Source organism: Microcaecilia unicolor, chromosome 1 (assembly GCF_901765095.1).
Source record: "Microcaecilia unicolor chromosome 1, aMicUni1.1, whole genome shotgun sequence".
Lineage (NCBI taxonomy): Eukaryota > Metazoa > Chordata > Amphibia > Gymnophiona > Siphonopidae > Microcaecilia > Microcaecilia unicolor.
In genome coordinates this window covers 654,243,609-654,260,552 of record NC_044031.1, presented here as the reverse complement: position 1 = coordinate 654,260,552, position 16,944 = coordinate 654,243,609, and the positions used below count along the sequence as shown (strand labels likewise).

The 16,944-nt window shown below is 44.9% G+C and overlaps 1 protein-coding gene across 1 annotated transcript in view; it reads right to left on the bottom strand.

Annotated features, from left to right (window-relative positions):
• Positions 1–16,217, bottom strand: part of SLC43A1 (solute carrier family 43 member 1) — a 103,277-nt gene extending 87,060 nt beyond the window's left edge. The window contains exons 1-2 of the mRNA XM_030186291.1: positions 16,014–16,217; positions 1,966–2,212 (exon numbers count right to left, since the gene is read on the bottom strand). Coding sequence (XP_030042151.1) covers positions 1,966–2,119 — 154 coding nt within the window. The 5' untranslated portion in view covers positions 2,120–2,212; positions 16,014–16,217. The remainder of the gene's footprint in view (positions 1–1,965; positions 2,213–16,013) is intronic.
• Between the last annotated feature and the right edge of the window lie 727 nt (positions 16,218–16,944).

Below are 16,944 nucleotides of genomic sequence, written 5' to 3'. Positions count from 1 at the left end.
AAGCGAGAATCTCCACATAAAAAGCTTTAAAGACCAATATAGACACCTTGAACCAGGGGAGTAGCTAGGTGGGGCCACGGGGGCATGGGCCCCCGCAGATTTAGCCCTGGCCCCCCTGCTTTCACCCCCCACCGCCAACCCTCCCCTGCCATTCGACCCCCCCCCCCCGCTGCCGCCGTCAAGTACCTTGCTGGTGGGGGTCCCCAACCCCAGCCAGCCGAAGTCCTCTTCAGCGCCAGTCTCCGGCACGTTGCTGATCTGGATTCTGTTTCTGTGAGTCCTGACATCCTGCACGTTCCTCCAGATCAGCGAACAAGCTGGACTCGGAGAAATGTGCTGAAGGGGACTTCGGCTGGTGGGGGTTGGGGACCCTTACCAGCAAAAGTACCTGACGGCGGCAGCGGGAGGGGGGTTGAAAGGGACGGGGGGGGTCAAAAGTGGCAGGGGGTTCGACGGCACTGGGGGGGGGGGCTAAAATGTGCCCACGGACCTCAGGCTCTGGACCCCCCCTCCTGCTGAAGTCTGGCTACACCCCTGCTTTGAACTGTAATCTGGCCTCTATAGGCAGCTAGTGTAAGTGCAGTAAAAGTGATAGGTTCATAAAACTGTTGACAGTGCTGATATGCAATTAATTGCAAATGGAGAGAAATTACTGGAGAGCTGTTCTTGTGAGAATAATTTGTCATTTGGCAGAACAGACTATGGGATTTCGTGGAACAATAGAAAAACATGAACCCAGCAATGGAAATTTAAGTGACCGCAAAATTTGACCCCATAATGAATGAACACCTAAGACGAACTAAGAAAATTGCTGATCATTACCTTCGCAAAGATATCTGAAACAAACTGGGTGCTAGAATGGGGAACCACATCCTTCAAGCTACTTCAGAAAGAGTTAATCATGCAAAATATTTTGGTCTGGTCATGGACAACACTCCTGACAGCAGCCACACTGAGCAAATGTCAGTTATGCTCTGCATTGTTTATTGTGAACTATCTATCGGTGTATCAGTTTGTAAGCATTTTACTGGATCCCTTGCTGTGGAAGTTGCTACTGGTGAGGTGTTATCTGATACCCTTTAAAGTTAATGACCGCAGAGGACAAAGCTATGACAATGAAGGTCATATGAAGGGCAAAAGACAAGGTGTACGAAAAAAAAAGAATGAAGGACACTAACAAAAGAGTTCTGTTCATGACCTATAGCAGGCACAGCTTGAATTTGGTAATCCTAGATGCTGCTAAATCATCAGTTCTCGCTGTGTCCCCATTTTGGGGTGCTACAGTGCATTTTTATTGTTTTCAGTTCTTCCACTCAGTGCTGGTCTGTACTTAAACAGCATATACCCAGCTTACAGTCAAACCGCTGTCAGATACTCGCTGTGAGTCTTGTATCTGTTCCTCTCTCTCCTTCTCTGCACATATTCCAGACTGCTAAAACCTGTCATTTCTTTCTCTATAATATCACCAAAATTTTTCCTTTCCTTTCTGAGCACACTACCAGAACCCTTATCTGCACTCTTATCACCTCTTGCTTAAACTATTGCAATTTGCTTCTCACAGGTCTCCCTAGTGGGCTCATAATTTTTGTACCTGGCGCATTGGGGTGTTGACTAGGGACTCATCCAGGGTCAAAAGAAGCCACAGTGGGAATTGAACCCAGTTCCCCTCATCCCCTGCCTACTGTAACCATTAGGCTACTCCTCCACTCCATATGGGAACTCCGGTTTTCAGGATTGTCAGTCCCTCCCTAGTCACTATCCCAGTGCTGTGGAAATATGAAGACCAATTTTCCCTAGCTAGTTTAACCAGTCGTGCCTATCTATGCCATTCCAGCAGATGGGATCTCTGCTTTATGCTGCTCTGGGAAACTTTGGGAACAAGCCAGTAGTGTAGCCAGAAAGGATTTTTTTTTTTTTTGGGGGGGGGGGGGAATGGGTAACATTCTGTGTGGATTATGGACTTACCTTGGCAGAGGTAGGAGTAGAAACCCTCGTTTTTCAACATGATGAGGAGAGAAGCCCACCCCAGCAGAACAGCCGAAAATAAAAGATTTTCCAGGACAGCTGTGCATGCCATCCACCAGCGGCGCCGGTACGCCTGTTGCAAAGTCGGAGCCATTCTGAGTTGATGAAGGGATGGTCCAAGTCTCTACTGTGAGACAAAGCCTGATGCGGGCACTGTACAAGGTCTATGCCCCAATTTCCTCTGACACTGCAAAATAAACACATACATTAGGAGGTCAGAAAAGCTTGGATGATGGTGGTGTCATAAGTACATAAGTATTGCCATCCTGGGACAGACCGAAGGTCCATCAAGCCCAGCATCCTGTTTCCAACAGTGACCTATCCAGGGCACAAATACCTGGCAAGATCCAACACAAATGTATAAAGGTCACAAGAATATAAGCCATGCACAAGAGATCACAATGTATGAAGGTCACAGATGTAAGTGAGGTGCTTATGGCCAATATACAGTCTTATATCAAACGTACCAGAGTGGAACCACACAAACTGAATTCATAAACCTAGTGTAGTCCTTGTAGTATAGTGTCGGCCCATATAACCTGGCCACGAGTCCAAGATATCTGACCACTATAAGTGAATCCGTTTTGTATTGGTTCTACAATGTAATATGTAATAAGGAAAGGGGGTTTCCAACCCTTAACCACATTATATTGGATCTACAATGTACTAGACATTTCTTAAAAAAACATTCATGGAAAGAGAAATTGAAGTGCCATAAACTTGTTTCAACTTATGCTATGTGTAATCGGCGCCAACTAAAACTAAATCAAATCTCTTTCACTACAAGATAAATAAATAGAATTCAGGAAAGATTTGAAGTTTAGACAATATGCCATCTTGTCAGTGCAACATCCTCTCTAGTATTCCAGCAGGACCTCAGTCAGTGCCCAAGGACTGCTTGAATTCCATAATTTGTTATTCACTTGGTCTTGCAAAAATAAGGATAGAGGGAAGAGGGAGAGAGGCAGAAAACCTCTCCTATTGGAGACCATGAGCTCCCTGCCCCTGCGTATTGGGGGGGGGGGGGGAAGAATTTGGACAGGTAGTTAGAGAATTCCAGCATGTAAGAAGAAACTGCTCAGTCTCATCAGAGAAGTGCCCCCAAATCAAAATATTGGATTGAACCAATCCTTGGCTTAAAATCCACTATTACCAGCTAGGCAAAGTCTTCTGTATCACAAGCCAGGGTCACAGTCCCAATCATGTACCCATCGACACACAGGAGGAACATAAACACCACTACCTGCCTGAGCACCTAATGCTGTTTCCTCTCTTATCACAGAACAGCCGTGTTGAGGAAGTTATCTTATTATTGTGAATATCTAGGAGGAAGAATAGAATCAATTCATCCTTAGAGAAACAGGGCCGCATATAAGGCGTTTCCACATCTCTTGACACAGCTGAAGAGCCTCACTCTGTGCTCTTTAGCTATTTGAAACTCTAGGCTTGGAAGAAGAGGGGGCTGGCAGCGGTTAGTCCTTGCCCCCAGGGGTCCAAGAACTACTGACTGGTTAGTCCAGAAAGTACTGACTTAGAGAAAAATAGCTGACTTGCAGAATGGGAGATGGAAGAGGGTGGGGCATGGCTGCATCAAGCTCCTCAGAAGAAAGGCTAGTCAACCATATGAAACTACGAAAAAGCTCTGATACATCCTTAGACACGAGGGGAGATAGCAAACATTTCCTAGCAAACATTTCCTAATAGGGCTATATGTTGACGTAGCGACATTTCCCAGCTAAGGAACAGCAATACCCTTCAGGTCTAAAAACTTTATAAGAGGTAGCCACATTAGTCTGATGTAACAAAATTGACAAAGGCAGGCGGCATCTTATAGATTAGCTAGTGTTATTGAGGCCTGAGCTTTTGAGGACCAGGGATGCACCTGATGAATTGGACTCTAGCCCTCGAGAGCTGGAGTGGAGGAGTAGCCTAGTGGTTAGTACAGTGGACTGGGGAACTGGGTTCAATTTCCACTGCAGTTCCTTTTGACTCTTGGTAAGTCACTTAACTCTCCATTGCCCCAGGTACAAATATTATGTAAACTGCTTTGAAATGTAGTTGCAAAAACCACAGAAAGGTGGTATGTCAAGTCCCATTCCCTTTCCCTCATGCCTCAACAAATGGGTTAGTCTGTATAAGGTGCTACCTACCTCTTGCCAATCCTTCAGGCAGTCAAACTTGTGTGAGATACCCCTAGTGCAGTTGGGATGGGGAAGGGGGAGGTAAAGGTAAAAACGTGAAGATTACTACTAGAACTGTGAAGATGATCAGGCTTGTACAATGCTGCGGCAGGCACAACTGGATAGACTAGATGGGGAAAACTGCGGACTTGTAGACATGTACTGTGTTATTATGGGACACATGTTCTACATATCCATAGCAGGAAGTGAGTCAGGCATAAGTACATAAGTAGTGCCATACTGGGAAAGACCAAAGGTCCATCTAGCCCAGCATCCTGTCACTGACAGTGGCCAATCCAGGTCAAGGGCACCTGGCACGCTCCCCAAACGTAAAAACATTCCAGACAAGTTATACCTAAAAATGCAGAATTTTTCCAAGTCCATTTAATAGCGGTCTATGGACTTGTCCTTTAGGAATCTATCTAACCCCTTTTTAAACTCCGTCAAGCACACCTAGCCGGTCAGGTTTTCAAAAGTGGGATACATGAAGGCGTAACTCCATCTACTACAACAGACTATGGGGAATGCAGTGATAGAACCCTTCTGTGTGATAAATGAGGCTTCTAGTGACCTTTGCCCCTTGGTTTTCACTCCCAGTCCTCGAGGGCCAGCAACAGGACTGGTTGTCAGGATATCCCTAATGAATATGCATTAACCTCTTCTCTGAGCTATCTCAATTTCACTCTGATTACACTTATACAATTATTTACTCACTGTAATTTGGTTCCAAATTGTTATTAATGTCCCTAATATTCAACCTTATATTCTTTGTTACTATTAAATCTTCAACCTTACTTTCAAGCATACCCACACTCACTCACAAGCTATATGTATATAGACCGTACAGTTTCTTAAACCACTTTTTAACTCTCAGTGCTCTTCAAGTTTTTATTAGTTCAATTCCTGGAGTTGTTTGATTCCAATCTGTAGAGTCACTATTAATACTGTCCCACAGGTACTTCTGTCTTTCAAGAGGCTCTCTCTTATTATCCCCTTGATCTTGTTTTTCACTGTACCGTCATATCCAAAGCTTGTCTTGAAACACAATCTTTTATACTTCCAAATTTCTAAAGTTATTTCTTGCAATTCTTACAATCTCTTTTCCCAAAAATTCAATCCTCTTGAGGTGCCTGTTATATCTCAACATTCGCCTCCCTTCGGAGGTATGGGTAGTATCCTCTGTCACACAGGAATCCATACTGTCAACTGTTTTATTTAATGTCTACCTCAAGACTCTAGATGAGTTGCTTCAGTTGATGAGCACAAAATTCTATATTTATGCCAATGATGTGTAACTATTCACACCCACTGCTTTGAGTAAACTGATTGCCTAGATCTAACAACTTAAGAATAGGTTAAAAAACAAAAAAACAAACAAAAAAAATCATCTGCCTGAATCCAAGTAAAACAGAGATTCTGTGAGTTCCTGCTGGTGTTGTCCATCTAAATACCGTTAAACTTCTTTGGATTCATTCCTTCTTTACAAGATTCCTTTGTGTCTGTCCCATGCATTTTTTCTGTTAAGATTTTCATCACCACCACCACCTCCTGAGGGAGGGTATTCCAGGTATCTACCACCCTCTCCATGAAAAAGTACTTCCTGACATTATTTCTGAGTCGGCCCCCATGCAACCTCTAGTTCTACCACCTTCCTGTCTCTGGAAAAGGTTTGTTTGCAGATGAATACTTTTCGAATATTTGAACATCTGTATCATATCACCCCTGTTTCTCCTTTCCTCCAGGGTATTCGTGTTCAGGTCAGTGGCGTAGCAAGGGGGGGCGGTCCGCCCTGGGTGTCAGCTCGGGGGGGGGTGCTCCCTGCCAGCTCCCCCCCCCCTCGGTGAATCGACACCCCCCCCGACCAGCTCCTGCACCCTACCTTTAAAAAGAATATCGGGAGGTGAGGCGCAGCGCCTCGCACCTGCCCGTAAAAGAAATGTGGACCATCGGGTCTTCCCTCGCTCTATCTGTCCCGCCCTCCGCTGATGCAACTTCCTATTTCCGCAAGGGCGGGACAGACAGAGCGAGAGAAGGCCCGACGGTCCACATTTCTTTTACGTGCAGGGCAGGCACGAGGCGCTGCGCCTCGCCTCCCAATATTCTTTTTAAAGGTAGAGTGCGGGAGCTGGTTGGGGGGAGGGGGTGTCATCGTGCTGCACCCGGGGGGGGGGGTGCAACGGCGAACCGCCCCGCCCCGGGTGGCAGCCCCCCCTGCTACGCCACTGGTTCAGGTTATCAAGTCTCTCCTCATACGTCTTGCTAAGCAAACCCCATACCATTTTTGTTACTTTTCTCTGAACTGCTTCAAGTCTTTTTACATCCTTAGCAAGATATGGCCTCCAAAACTGAACACAGTACTCCAAGTGGGGCCTCATCAACAACATGTACAGGGGCATCAACACCTCCGTTCTTCTGCTGGTTATACCCCTCTTTATGCAGCCTAGCATCCCTCTGGCCATGGCCACCGCCTTGTCGCGTTGTTTTGTCACTTTGAGATCCTCAGACACCATCACCCCAAAGTACCTCTCCTGAGCTGAGCTTACCAATCTCTCTCCTTCTATCTGGTACATTTTCTTTGGATTTTTGCACCCCAAGTCCATCACTCTGTACTTCTTGGCATTAAATTTTAACTATACACAAAAACTGGTACAGTGCTTGAGAATATAACAATAAATATGTGTAATGCAAATGTGCTCAGCTTAAACCATTACAACCACTACAGGTGATTGGTTAATCTGGAGGAACCATCATTGCACATTAGATGTTCCTACATTAACATGTAAAGACACCTCACCAGGAGTCCAATTTAATAAACCTGGCTGTAACCAATTATCTACCAATAAAATGTGCAACAGCAAGCAAAAAAAAAAAAAGCCCACAGTACTTATCTTTAAAGAACAATGTTCTCACAAACTTCTTGTTCGGTCACGAATCACATGGGGAAGCTGCAGGATTGAAGTGGACTGGAGTGAACTGAGCAATTACTACAGAAGGAGGCCTTTGTGAGAACATTGTTCTTTAAAGATAAGTACTGTGGGCTTTTTTGATTACTCTTGAACATTTTATTGATAGATAATTGGTTACAGCCAGGTTTATTGAACTGGACACCTGGTGAGGTGTCTTTTCATGTGAATATAGGAACATCAAATGTACAATGATGGTTCCCCCAGATTAACCAATCACCTGCAGTGGTTGTAATGGTTTGAACTGAGCACATTTGCATTGTATATATTTATTGTTATATTTTTGAGCACTGTACCAGTTTTTGTGTCTAAATAACTTGGGTACAGGGGTTTATTTGATTTTGTATTTCCCAGATTTTATATTATTAAATTTTAACTGTCAGACCTTTGACCATTCTTCTAATGTTTAGAGATCTTTTCTCATGGTTTCTACTCCCTCTGGGGTACCACTCTGTTGGTTATCTTCATGTCATCCGCAAAAAGAACAACTTTTCCTTTTAACCATTCAGCAATGTCTTTCACAAATATATTAAACAGAATTGGCCCCAGCACTGACCCCTGAGGCACTCCACGGCTCACTTTCCTTTCCTCTGAGGGATTCCATTTACCACCACTCTCTGTCCACCTGTCGGTTAACCAGTTTCTAATTCAGTTCACACTTTGGATCCTACGTTCAGCCCTCTCAGCTAATTCAGGAGTCTTCTGTGAGGGCCCGCATCAAAGACTTTGCTGAAATTCAAGTAGATTACTAGTATATGTCCTTTATCTGGTCACCCAGTCAAAGAAGTCAATCAGACTAATTTGACAGGGTTTTCTTTTGCTAAAGCCATGTTGCCTTGGATCCTGCAACCCGTTGACTTCTAGGAAGTTAACTATCTTTTCCTTCAGCAGCGACTTCATTATTTTTCCCAGGGCCGGTCTTAGGCAGGGGCGACAGCAGCGGTCACACAGGGCCTTGCGCCTCCAGGGGCCCCGAGGCGCTTCCTCTCACTCCCTGCCATTTGATCCTCAGCTTTCCTTCCAGCCGCCCTGCGTTTAAAACATTGCGGCAGGGGCAGTGAAAAAGCAGGCTCACCTCTAGCCTTTAAGCCTTCCCTTCTCTCTCAGTGTGCACTGTGCCGCCTTTCTCTGATGCAATTTCCTGTTTCCGGTTTCCACGAAGGTGGCACAGTGCACGCTAAGAGAGAAGGGAAGGCTTAAAGTCTAGAGGTGAGCCTGATTTTTCGCTCTGCTGCCACCGCTATAACTTTTTAAACGCAAGGTGGCTGGAAGGAAAGGAGGGCTGTGGAAAACTGAGGGCACAGGTGGGGCTGGGAACTGAAACTCGGGGGCTGAAAAGGGGGGTAAGTTGGGGGCTGGGGCAAGCCACTGGACATGGAGAGGAGGGCAGAGGAGAATCGCTGGACATGAATGGGAGGGGAGGGCAGGGCAGGGGACAGAGGAGAATCACTGGATGTGGATGAGAGGGGAGGACAGGGGGCAAAGGAGAAACGTTGGACATGGATGGGTGGGGAGGGCAGGGAAGAGAGGAGAGAGTTCCTGGACATGGATGGATGAAGGGGAGGGAAGGAGAAATGCTGGACACGGATGGAGGTGAGGGAAAACAGGAAGGAGATGCACATGGATGGAGGGGAGGGGAGAGAAATGCTGGACATGGATGGGAGGGGAGGGCAGGGGACAGAGGAAAATCACTGGATGTGGATGAGAGGAGAGGACAGGGGGCAAAAGAGAATCGCTGGACATAGATAGGAGGGGAGGGCAAAGAATTGCTGGACATGGATGGGTGGGGGGGCAGGGGAGAGAGGAGAGATGCTATGGATGGATGGAGGGGAGGAGAAATGCTGGACATGGATGGAGGTGAGGGAAGACAGGAAGGAGATGTACATGGATGGAGGGGAGAGGAGAAATTCTGGACATGGATGAAGGAGAATGGAGAGTTGAAATGCTGGATATGGATGGAGGGAAGAGAGAGGATGTGAGATGAACATGGATGGAGGGGAGGAGAGAGAGGAGAAATGCTGGACATGGATGGAGGAGAGGGAAGATAGAGGAAGGAGATACATATGGATGGAGGGGAGGGAAGAGAGAGGAAGGAGATACATATGGATGGAGGGGAGGGAAGAGAGAGGAAGGAGATACATATGGATGGAGGGGAGGGAAGAGAGAGGAAGGAGATGAGATGAGAGAAAAGGAAGAGAGAAGAAAAACTGCACATGGATGGAGAAAATAGGCAGAAACTGGATCCACTCTATACCTCCTCCAGTCAAGTCCGCGGAGGACCCAGCTTTTACCTATGGATCTAGGGCAAGAAATGAAGAAGAAAGGAGGAAAGTAAAGAAATAAATGGAAAGGAAGCCCTGGGAAGTGGAGTTAAGGGAGCAGATAGAGAGCAGCAGAATCAGAGACTGGGACCAACATGATCAGAAAAACAAAGTCACAAGACAACAAAGGTAGAAAAAAATAATTTTATTTTCATTTTAGTGTTTGGAATATGTCCAATTTGAGAATTTACATCTGCTGTCTTATTTTGCAATGAATAGCAATGTTCTGTTTTTCTGGTATTGTGCTGCATGCAGAGTCTGTATGCTAATTTGGTTTGTGTCATTTTGGGTATACTGGAGTTGTAACAGCTTACAGAAATTATTTATAATTAAAAAAAAAAAGTTATTTTTCTTCTCCTGTACTGGTGTAATATTTTCAATGATTACTGTATATATGCGCCATGGCTGGTAAACGGGTGTGGCTAAATGTGCCAACATTGTCCAGTTCATCACACTATTAGCAGACAAGTTCATACAAAGTTAATTATGTTCAGTAGAAAATACATCTGTTGGCTCAGGCTGCTTCCTATGTGAAACAATCACTGTTTCATTATTGCTACCAAGTATTACATATTAAGGGGATTCATTTTAATTCATTTATCTAGTCCTTACGTGCACATGGTTTTGCTTTTTTAATCCCAAAGGTTTCCTAGTATAGCATTTTTCATGTTTGAATTAGTTTTTGTATACAAGTTTTGCTTGATTTATCTTTATTTTAAATAAAAGAAAATGTTTAAAACATAGCTTGTCAACAAGGGGCGGGGCCCAGCAAACTGGTCTGCACAGGGCCCCGCAATTCCTAAGATCGGCCCTGATTTTTCCTATCACCGACATGAGGCTTACTGGCATGTAGTTTCCCACTTCTTCCCTGTCCCCACTTTTGTGAAGAGGGCAGTGGCGTAGCCAGAAGACAATTTTTGGGTGTGCCAGCGGGTTGGATGGGTGGGCAGTACAACCCCCCCCCCCCCCCACATGCGCACGCGTCTGTCCAGCACATTTAAAGTTATCAGCGCTGCCTCCACTCACCTTGTCCCATCGTGGCGCTGCCTCCTCTCCTGCACTTCATGGTCTCCGTCTCCCACCCCCACGGCAGCGCTCTATCGGTGCTGCCTGCCTGACAGCTGACAGACACGGCGCGATGACGTCCTGCTCTGGGACCTTCCCTCTGCCGCGTGCAATCCGCCCTGCGTAAACAGGAAGATGAATCAACGCGGCAGAGGGAAGGCCCCAGAGCAGGAGGACGTTGCGCCGTGTCTGTCAGCTGTCAGCGCTGATAGCAAATTGAAAGCGCTGCCGCGAGGGTGGGAGACAGAGACCGTGAAGTGCAGGAGAGAAGGCAGCGCTACGGCGGGGGTGGGAGGAGGTGAGGATGGGCCTGAGACAAAACTGGGTGGGCCCGGGCCCATCCAGGCCCACCCGTAGCTACGCCCCTGGAAGAGGGACCACACCAGTTCATCTTCAATCCTGTGGAACCTCTCCCGTCTCTAAAGATCTATTGAATACATCAACAGGTCCTTCCAGGACTTCTCTGAGCTCCTTCAGTATCCTGGGACGTATCCCATCTGGCCCTATAGCTTTGTGCACTTTCAGAATATCAAGCTATTTATTCTATTCTATTTCTTCAGTCTTATGGTCCGCTAAATTCCACAACGGGATTCAAAGCGGATCACAAAAGAGAAAACTCAACAAGAGGGGGAAATACAATACAGTTAAATTATGTATTAGACATCAAACATGAGAACAGATAAGTTTTCAAAAACGTCTGGAAAAGTAAATAGGATGGCAAATCTCTGACTCGACTCGGTAGACTAGAAACGCCTTCTTCCGTGAACGGTGCAATATCCACTCCACTTCCAGATGTACCCTCGGCAGCCAACTGTGGTCCTTCTCCAGGATTTTCTTCCATCAACACCAAAGAGAAGTTGTAGTTTATCACGTTCACTTTATTCACATCACTCTTCACATTGCCATTCTCAGAATCTTTCAGTCTTACAATTCCATTCCTAGCTTTTTCTCCTTTCCCCAATGTATCTGAAAAAGATCTCAACACCTCTCTTTACATCTTTAGCCATTTTTTCTTCTGCCTGCGCTTTCGCTAGCTGTATTTCCTTTTTTGCCTCTTTGAGTTTAATCCAATAACCTTTTCCTCAACAGTGATGTAAAAAACTGATATTTATTTATTTATGCATTCTTGTATCCCACTATTATCCAAAAACAAATTTTGTTTCAAAGTGGCTTACAGTTTACATTTTGCTGGAGTTACAATAGTGTTGTGCAATGTGGAGAGGGCATCTATAGTTCATGTGGTTATTCCTAGAGTTTTTGAAGAGGTAAATTTGAAGAAGAAGAAAAGGTAGTGGTAGCTTTTGTGTTCAGTTGTAGAGTTTTGGTGGGAAGCGACTGGTTACAGTTCTTGATGCTAAATGTGGTGCAACACGCTATTAGGTTTAGGGGGCAGTTACATTTTCACATGGGTGATATGGGTGTTGGATAACTTTGTTTTTTAAATAAATGACACAGAGGGGCATTTTCGATATGACGTCTAAGTCCAACTTTGGACATTTTGCAAAAAAAAAAAACGTCCAAAATCTGAATAGCAAAGAAGGTAACTTTCAAAAAAGAAAAACATCTATCTTTTGTTTTTGAAAATAGTAGGTTTTGTGATTTGGACGTTTTAATTTTTGGTCCATTTTCGGAAAAAGAAATGTCCGAGTGCAAAATGCACAAAATCAAGCCATTGTGATGTAGGAGGAGCCAGCATTTTTAGTGCACTGGTCCCCCTGACATTCCAGAAAAGCAATAGGGCACCCTAAAGGGCACTGCAGTGGACTTCATAAAATGCTCCCAGGTACACATCTGACCACTGCTCCCTTACCTTGTCTGCTGAGCACCCAAAACCCACTACCCCTAACTGTACACCACTACCATAGCCTTTACAGGTGAAGGGGGCACCTATATGTGGGTACAGTGGGTTTCTGGTGAGTTTTGGAGGGCTCACAGTTTCCTCCACAAGTGTAACAGGTAGGGGAAGGTAGAAACCTGGGTCCACCTGTCTGCAGTGCACTGCACCCACCACTAGACTACTCCAGGGACCTGCATGCTGTTCTAATGGACCTGAGTATAACATCTGAGGCTGGCAAGTAATGTTTTTCATCACATTTTTGGGGAGTGGGAGGAGGTTAGTGATCACTGGGGAAATAAGGAGAGGTCATCCCCGATTCCCTCCAGTGGTCATCTGGTTATTTAGGGCACCGTTTTGTGCCGTATTCATTATAAAAACAGGTCTAGCTCAAAATGTCTTAGTTTGTTTTCTTCCATTATGGCTGAAAAACATCTAAGTCTCACGAACGCCCAAGTCCTGCCCTGAACATGCCCATGATACGCCCCCTTGAGATTTGAATGCACTTTTGACAGACTTCAACATCTAAAAATAGGTTTCGAAAATGCTGATTTGGACGTTTTTGTGAGCAAAACATCCACATGCTGTTTTATGACACTTTTTAGACATTTTTTCTGTTTTGAAAATGAGCCCAGTAATTATGTATAAACTGTGTTATTTGTTTGAGGTTCCTTTTGTCTAATATTACATTTTGTTTAAAGATCAGAAACCATTCGGTGTAATAACTGAGATGGGGGGGGGGGGGACTTTTTCGCAACACTGTATCTTATTCAAAAGTACATATTATATGTCTTCAGTTCAGCCACCCATTTATCCCAATGACTGTGCCACCCATCCCCTCGGCTGCCTATTGAGATGTTTCTTTGTATTGTACAAACAGCATCATATCTATATTACAGAAACATTTTAACGCATGCCTATTAAATTGTTTCATTTGTATTGTGCCAATATTGTATCTTATCTATGTTATATGAATGTTCTTCCAAGCTGCCTATTGGTATCATTTCAATTCTGCTGACATTTATCATATTTCTGCTACATGATTGTTTTACAGTGCTGTTAAATGTTTGTATTTATGATACTGTATTGTGTTCGTCCTACTCCTAGGATTCAATTTGCCATCTTCAAGTTTACCTCATTGATTGTGTATTTACTAATTTGATGTTGTTAACAAAAGTTTTATGTTAAGCTGTACACCACCTTGGGTGAAATCTCTTCATAAAGGTGGTTAATAAATCCCAATGAATAAATAATTGTCATGCTGGGTCAGACCAACGGTCCATCAGGCTGGCCACTAGGATATGCCTGATGGATCTATTTTTCTTGCAGTTCCCTCCCAGGGATGACTGTCAGCTTTTCTGTAGTCTACTTGGCTGTGGACTTTTCCGAATTTGTCCAAACCCCTCCCAGACCCAGTTACGTTAGAAGCTTTGACCATATTCCCTGGCAACAAATTCCAGAATTTGATTATTGGTTTGAATGAAAAATAGTTTGTTTTCCAATCTACTACCTGTTAGTTTTACTGACTGTTTCCTAATCCTGGTACAGCTTGAAGACATAAATAACTGTTCCCTATTTACCTGTTCCACCCAACGCACAATTTTTGTAATACTATTATATCCCCTTCACTCTTCTCCAACCTGAAGAGCTCTCACTTATTCCATTTCCAAGCTGTTCCATCCTCAACATAATTTTCTCATCCTTCTCTGTACTTCTTCCAGTTCTGCAGTATCTTTTTTTTTTTTTGCGACGGGGATTCATGATACTAGTCACATCATTATAATATTTGGTTTTATTTATATTCCTTTCCAAATAAATCCTAACACCCTACTTGCTTTTTTTTTTTTTTTTTTTTTACCCCAGCCATGTACCAAGCTGAGCATTTCAGAGTATTGTCCACAGTGTTTCCAGGTCCTTTTCCTGGGTGATGAGTAACAATCGACTGTAACCTCTCACTAGAGACCCAAGCGAAATCCACCATAAAGAAAATGTTTTTCTCAACGTGGAAACTCAAAGGCGTGAAACCATTCTTCCCGAGAAAAATATATCGTAATCTGATACAATCAATGGTACTAAGCCACGCAGACTACTGTAATGGAATCTATGTGGGATGCAATGATCAAATCATAAAAAAAACTCCAGACCACAGCAGCCAGGCTTATATTTGGAAAAACGCATTTTGACAGTGCCAAACCACTCCGAGAAAAACTGCACTGGCTACCAATCAAAGAACGTATCACTTTCAAAATCTGCACGACTGTTCATAAAATTATTTATGGCGAGGCACCTGGATACATGACAGACCTTATCGACCTGCCAACCAGAAATATCACAAGATCTGCACGATCTTACCTAAACCTCCACTACCCAAGCAACAAAGGACTCAAATACAAATCCACCTATGCATCCAGCTTTTCCTACTTTAGCGCACAATTATGGAACACACTGCCAAAAGCAGTAAAAACTACGCTACACCACCTAAATTTCCGGAAAGCACTAAAGACAATCCTGTTCAGAAGAGCATACCCCACCGACCCAACATAAAAAAACACCTGGACACCTGCGACACAGTATAACCATAGACCGTGATGGACATTACCTGACTCTTCCTCCCCCTCTAAGTTCCCCCCAATTGTACCTACCATACATGTACCTTATCTATCATAATATAACCTTGTATTCCTTCATACCTTGTATTTGTTCAGAGTGGAACCAGCTAACGCCATTAACGGTAATATGTAAGCCACATTGAGTCTGCAAAAAGGTGGGAAATGTGGGATACAAATGTAACAAATAAATAATAATGAGCCTAGCATTATACAATACAGTTAAAATTGTTTTTCCTCCTATGTGCATCACTTTGTACTTGTCCATATTAAATTTAATCTGCCATTTTGACATTCACTTCTCTCATCTGGAAAGGTCCTGCTGCTTCTTACAATGTGTGTTTTCACTTTTGAATATTTTTGTCATTTGTGAACTGTGATCAATTCAGCCCTTGCTCCCTTTTCCGGATCATTTTATGAATATGCTAAATAACACCAGTTCCAACACAGATCCCTGAGGCACTCCTTTATTTACTTCTATACATCAGAGTGACTAGTGCAATATTTTGGGAAGACTTATTATGCACAGAAGGTAACCTTGTTTGGCTCAAGCTCCTCTCACCCCTACCCGTTCTCCTTGTGATCTCTTCTGCCCCTGATTCTACTTTAACAGATTCCTCAGATCACAGTCCCCTCTCCTCCCCACTTTGGTAGCCCGAGGGGTGCCTCCCCACTTTGGTAGCCCGAGGGGTGCCTCCTGCAGTACCTCCGCTCTGCGGTTTCTATCGATGGCTACTGCCACGTGTATTCAACTGAAAGATCAGCACATAGCTTCACAACAAAGCAGCTCCCTGTCACTGCCCCTTACTCACTTCTCTGTACTGCTCTCCCGGACGACCAGCCCAAACACTGCCAAACTTTACAAATTACGAAGCACAACTTACTTGGCTTCCAGTCGAGTGTCAAACGCTGATAAGAGGCACTCCCTCTGAACTTGAGCAGGAATGATAAGCCATGCACAAAAAATATATATAGATACGTGCATTCCAAATACCCGCCTGCCCTCCACTGATCCTTACCCCAGATCTCAGTTTAGAGCTCCCGCTGGGTCGGCCGCCGGTTGAGTTTCCAGGCTGTTAAAATGTGCTGGCTTTTTCTCTGCCACTTGCTTCTGCCATATGGTAGGGACGGAGGAGACCAGAGCACGTGTAGTGTGTGAGGAAATGCAAGGGAGTCCCTACTTATAAGGCCATCGCCAGAGAGAGATCTCGACCTACACAGTGTGCAGAGGGAGAGAGGGGGAGTTGGGGGAGGAGCCTAGACACTCAGGGTGAGCGAGGGGAGTGGCTTAGTGCTGACAGCTGCAGCCTGCGAGTCAAATCTTGGAGTTTGAGTCACTGCCATTTGTGTGCCCGGTCACGGACGGTGCAAGAGTACTGGGTGCCCTAGGTGAACTTTTAGCCTTAGCCCGTCAGGGCCCCAGTGCATTGTCTTAACCTTTCTATCAAAACTCACAAGCTGGCATCATACTTTATAACATAAACTTATTCGTTGACAGCTCTTGCTGCTGTCAGGAGTGTTCCTTTGACTAGAGTATAAATTGATGGGCTGGAGAATACATTTTAAGGGGCTTCGACGATAGCTTCAGAAGTTTTAGTATAGAAACAGTGCTGGGCAGATGTCTACGGTCTGTGCCCTGAGAATGGCAAGGACAAATCAAACTCGGGTATACATATAAAGGGAAAGGGAAATGGGACTTGATATACCGCCTTTCTGAGGTTTTTGCAACTACATTCAAAGTGGTTTTACATACATGTAACCAGTGGCGTTCCTAGGGGGGCTGACACCCGGGGCGGATCGCAGATGCGCCCCGCCCCCCAGGTGCAGCACGGACCCCCCCCCCCCCCGGTGAAAGGACACCCCCCGCGAAGGAACACCCCCCCCCCCGGGTGCACGCTGCTGGGGGGGTGCCACGCGCTCCTGTCCTCCGTTGTTCTGGGGCAGAGAAGA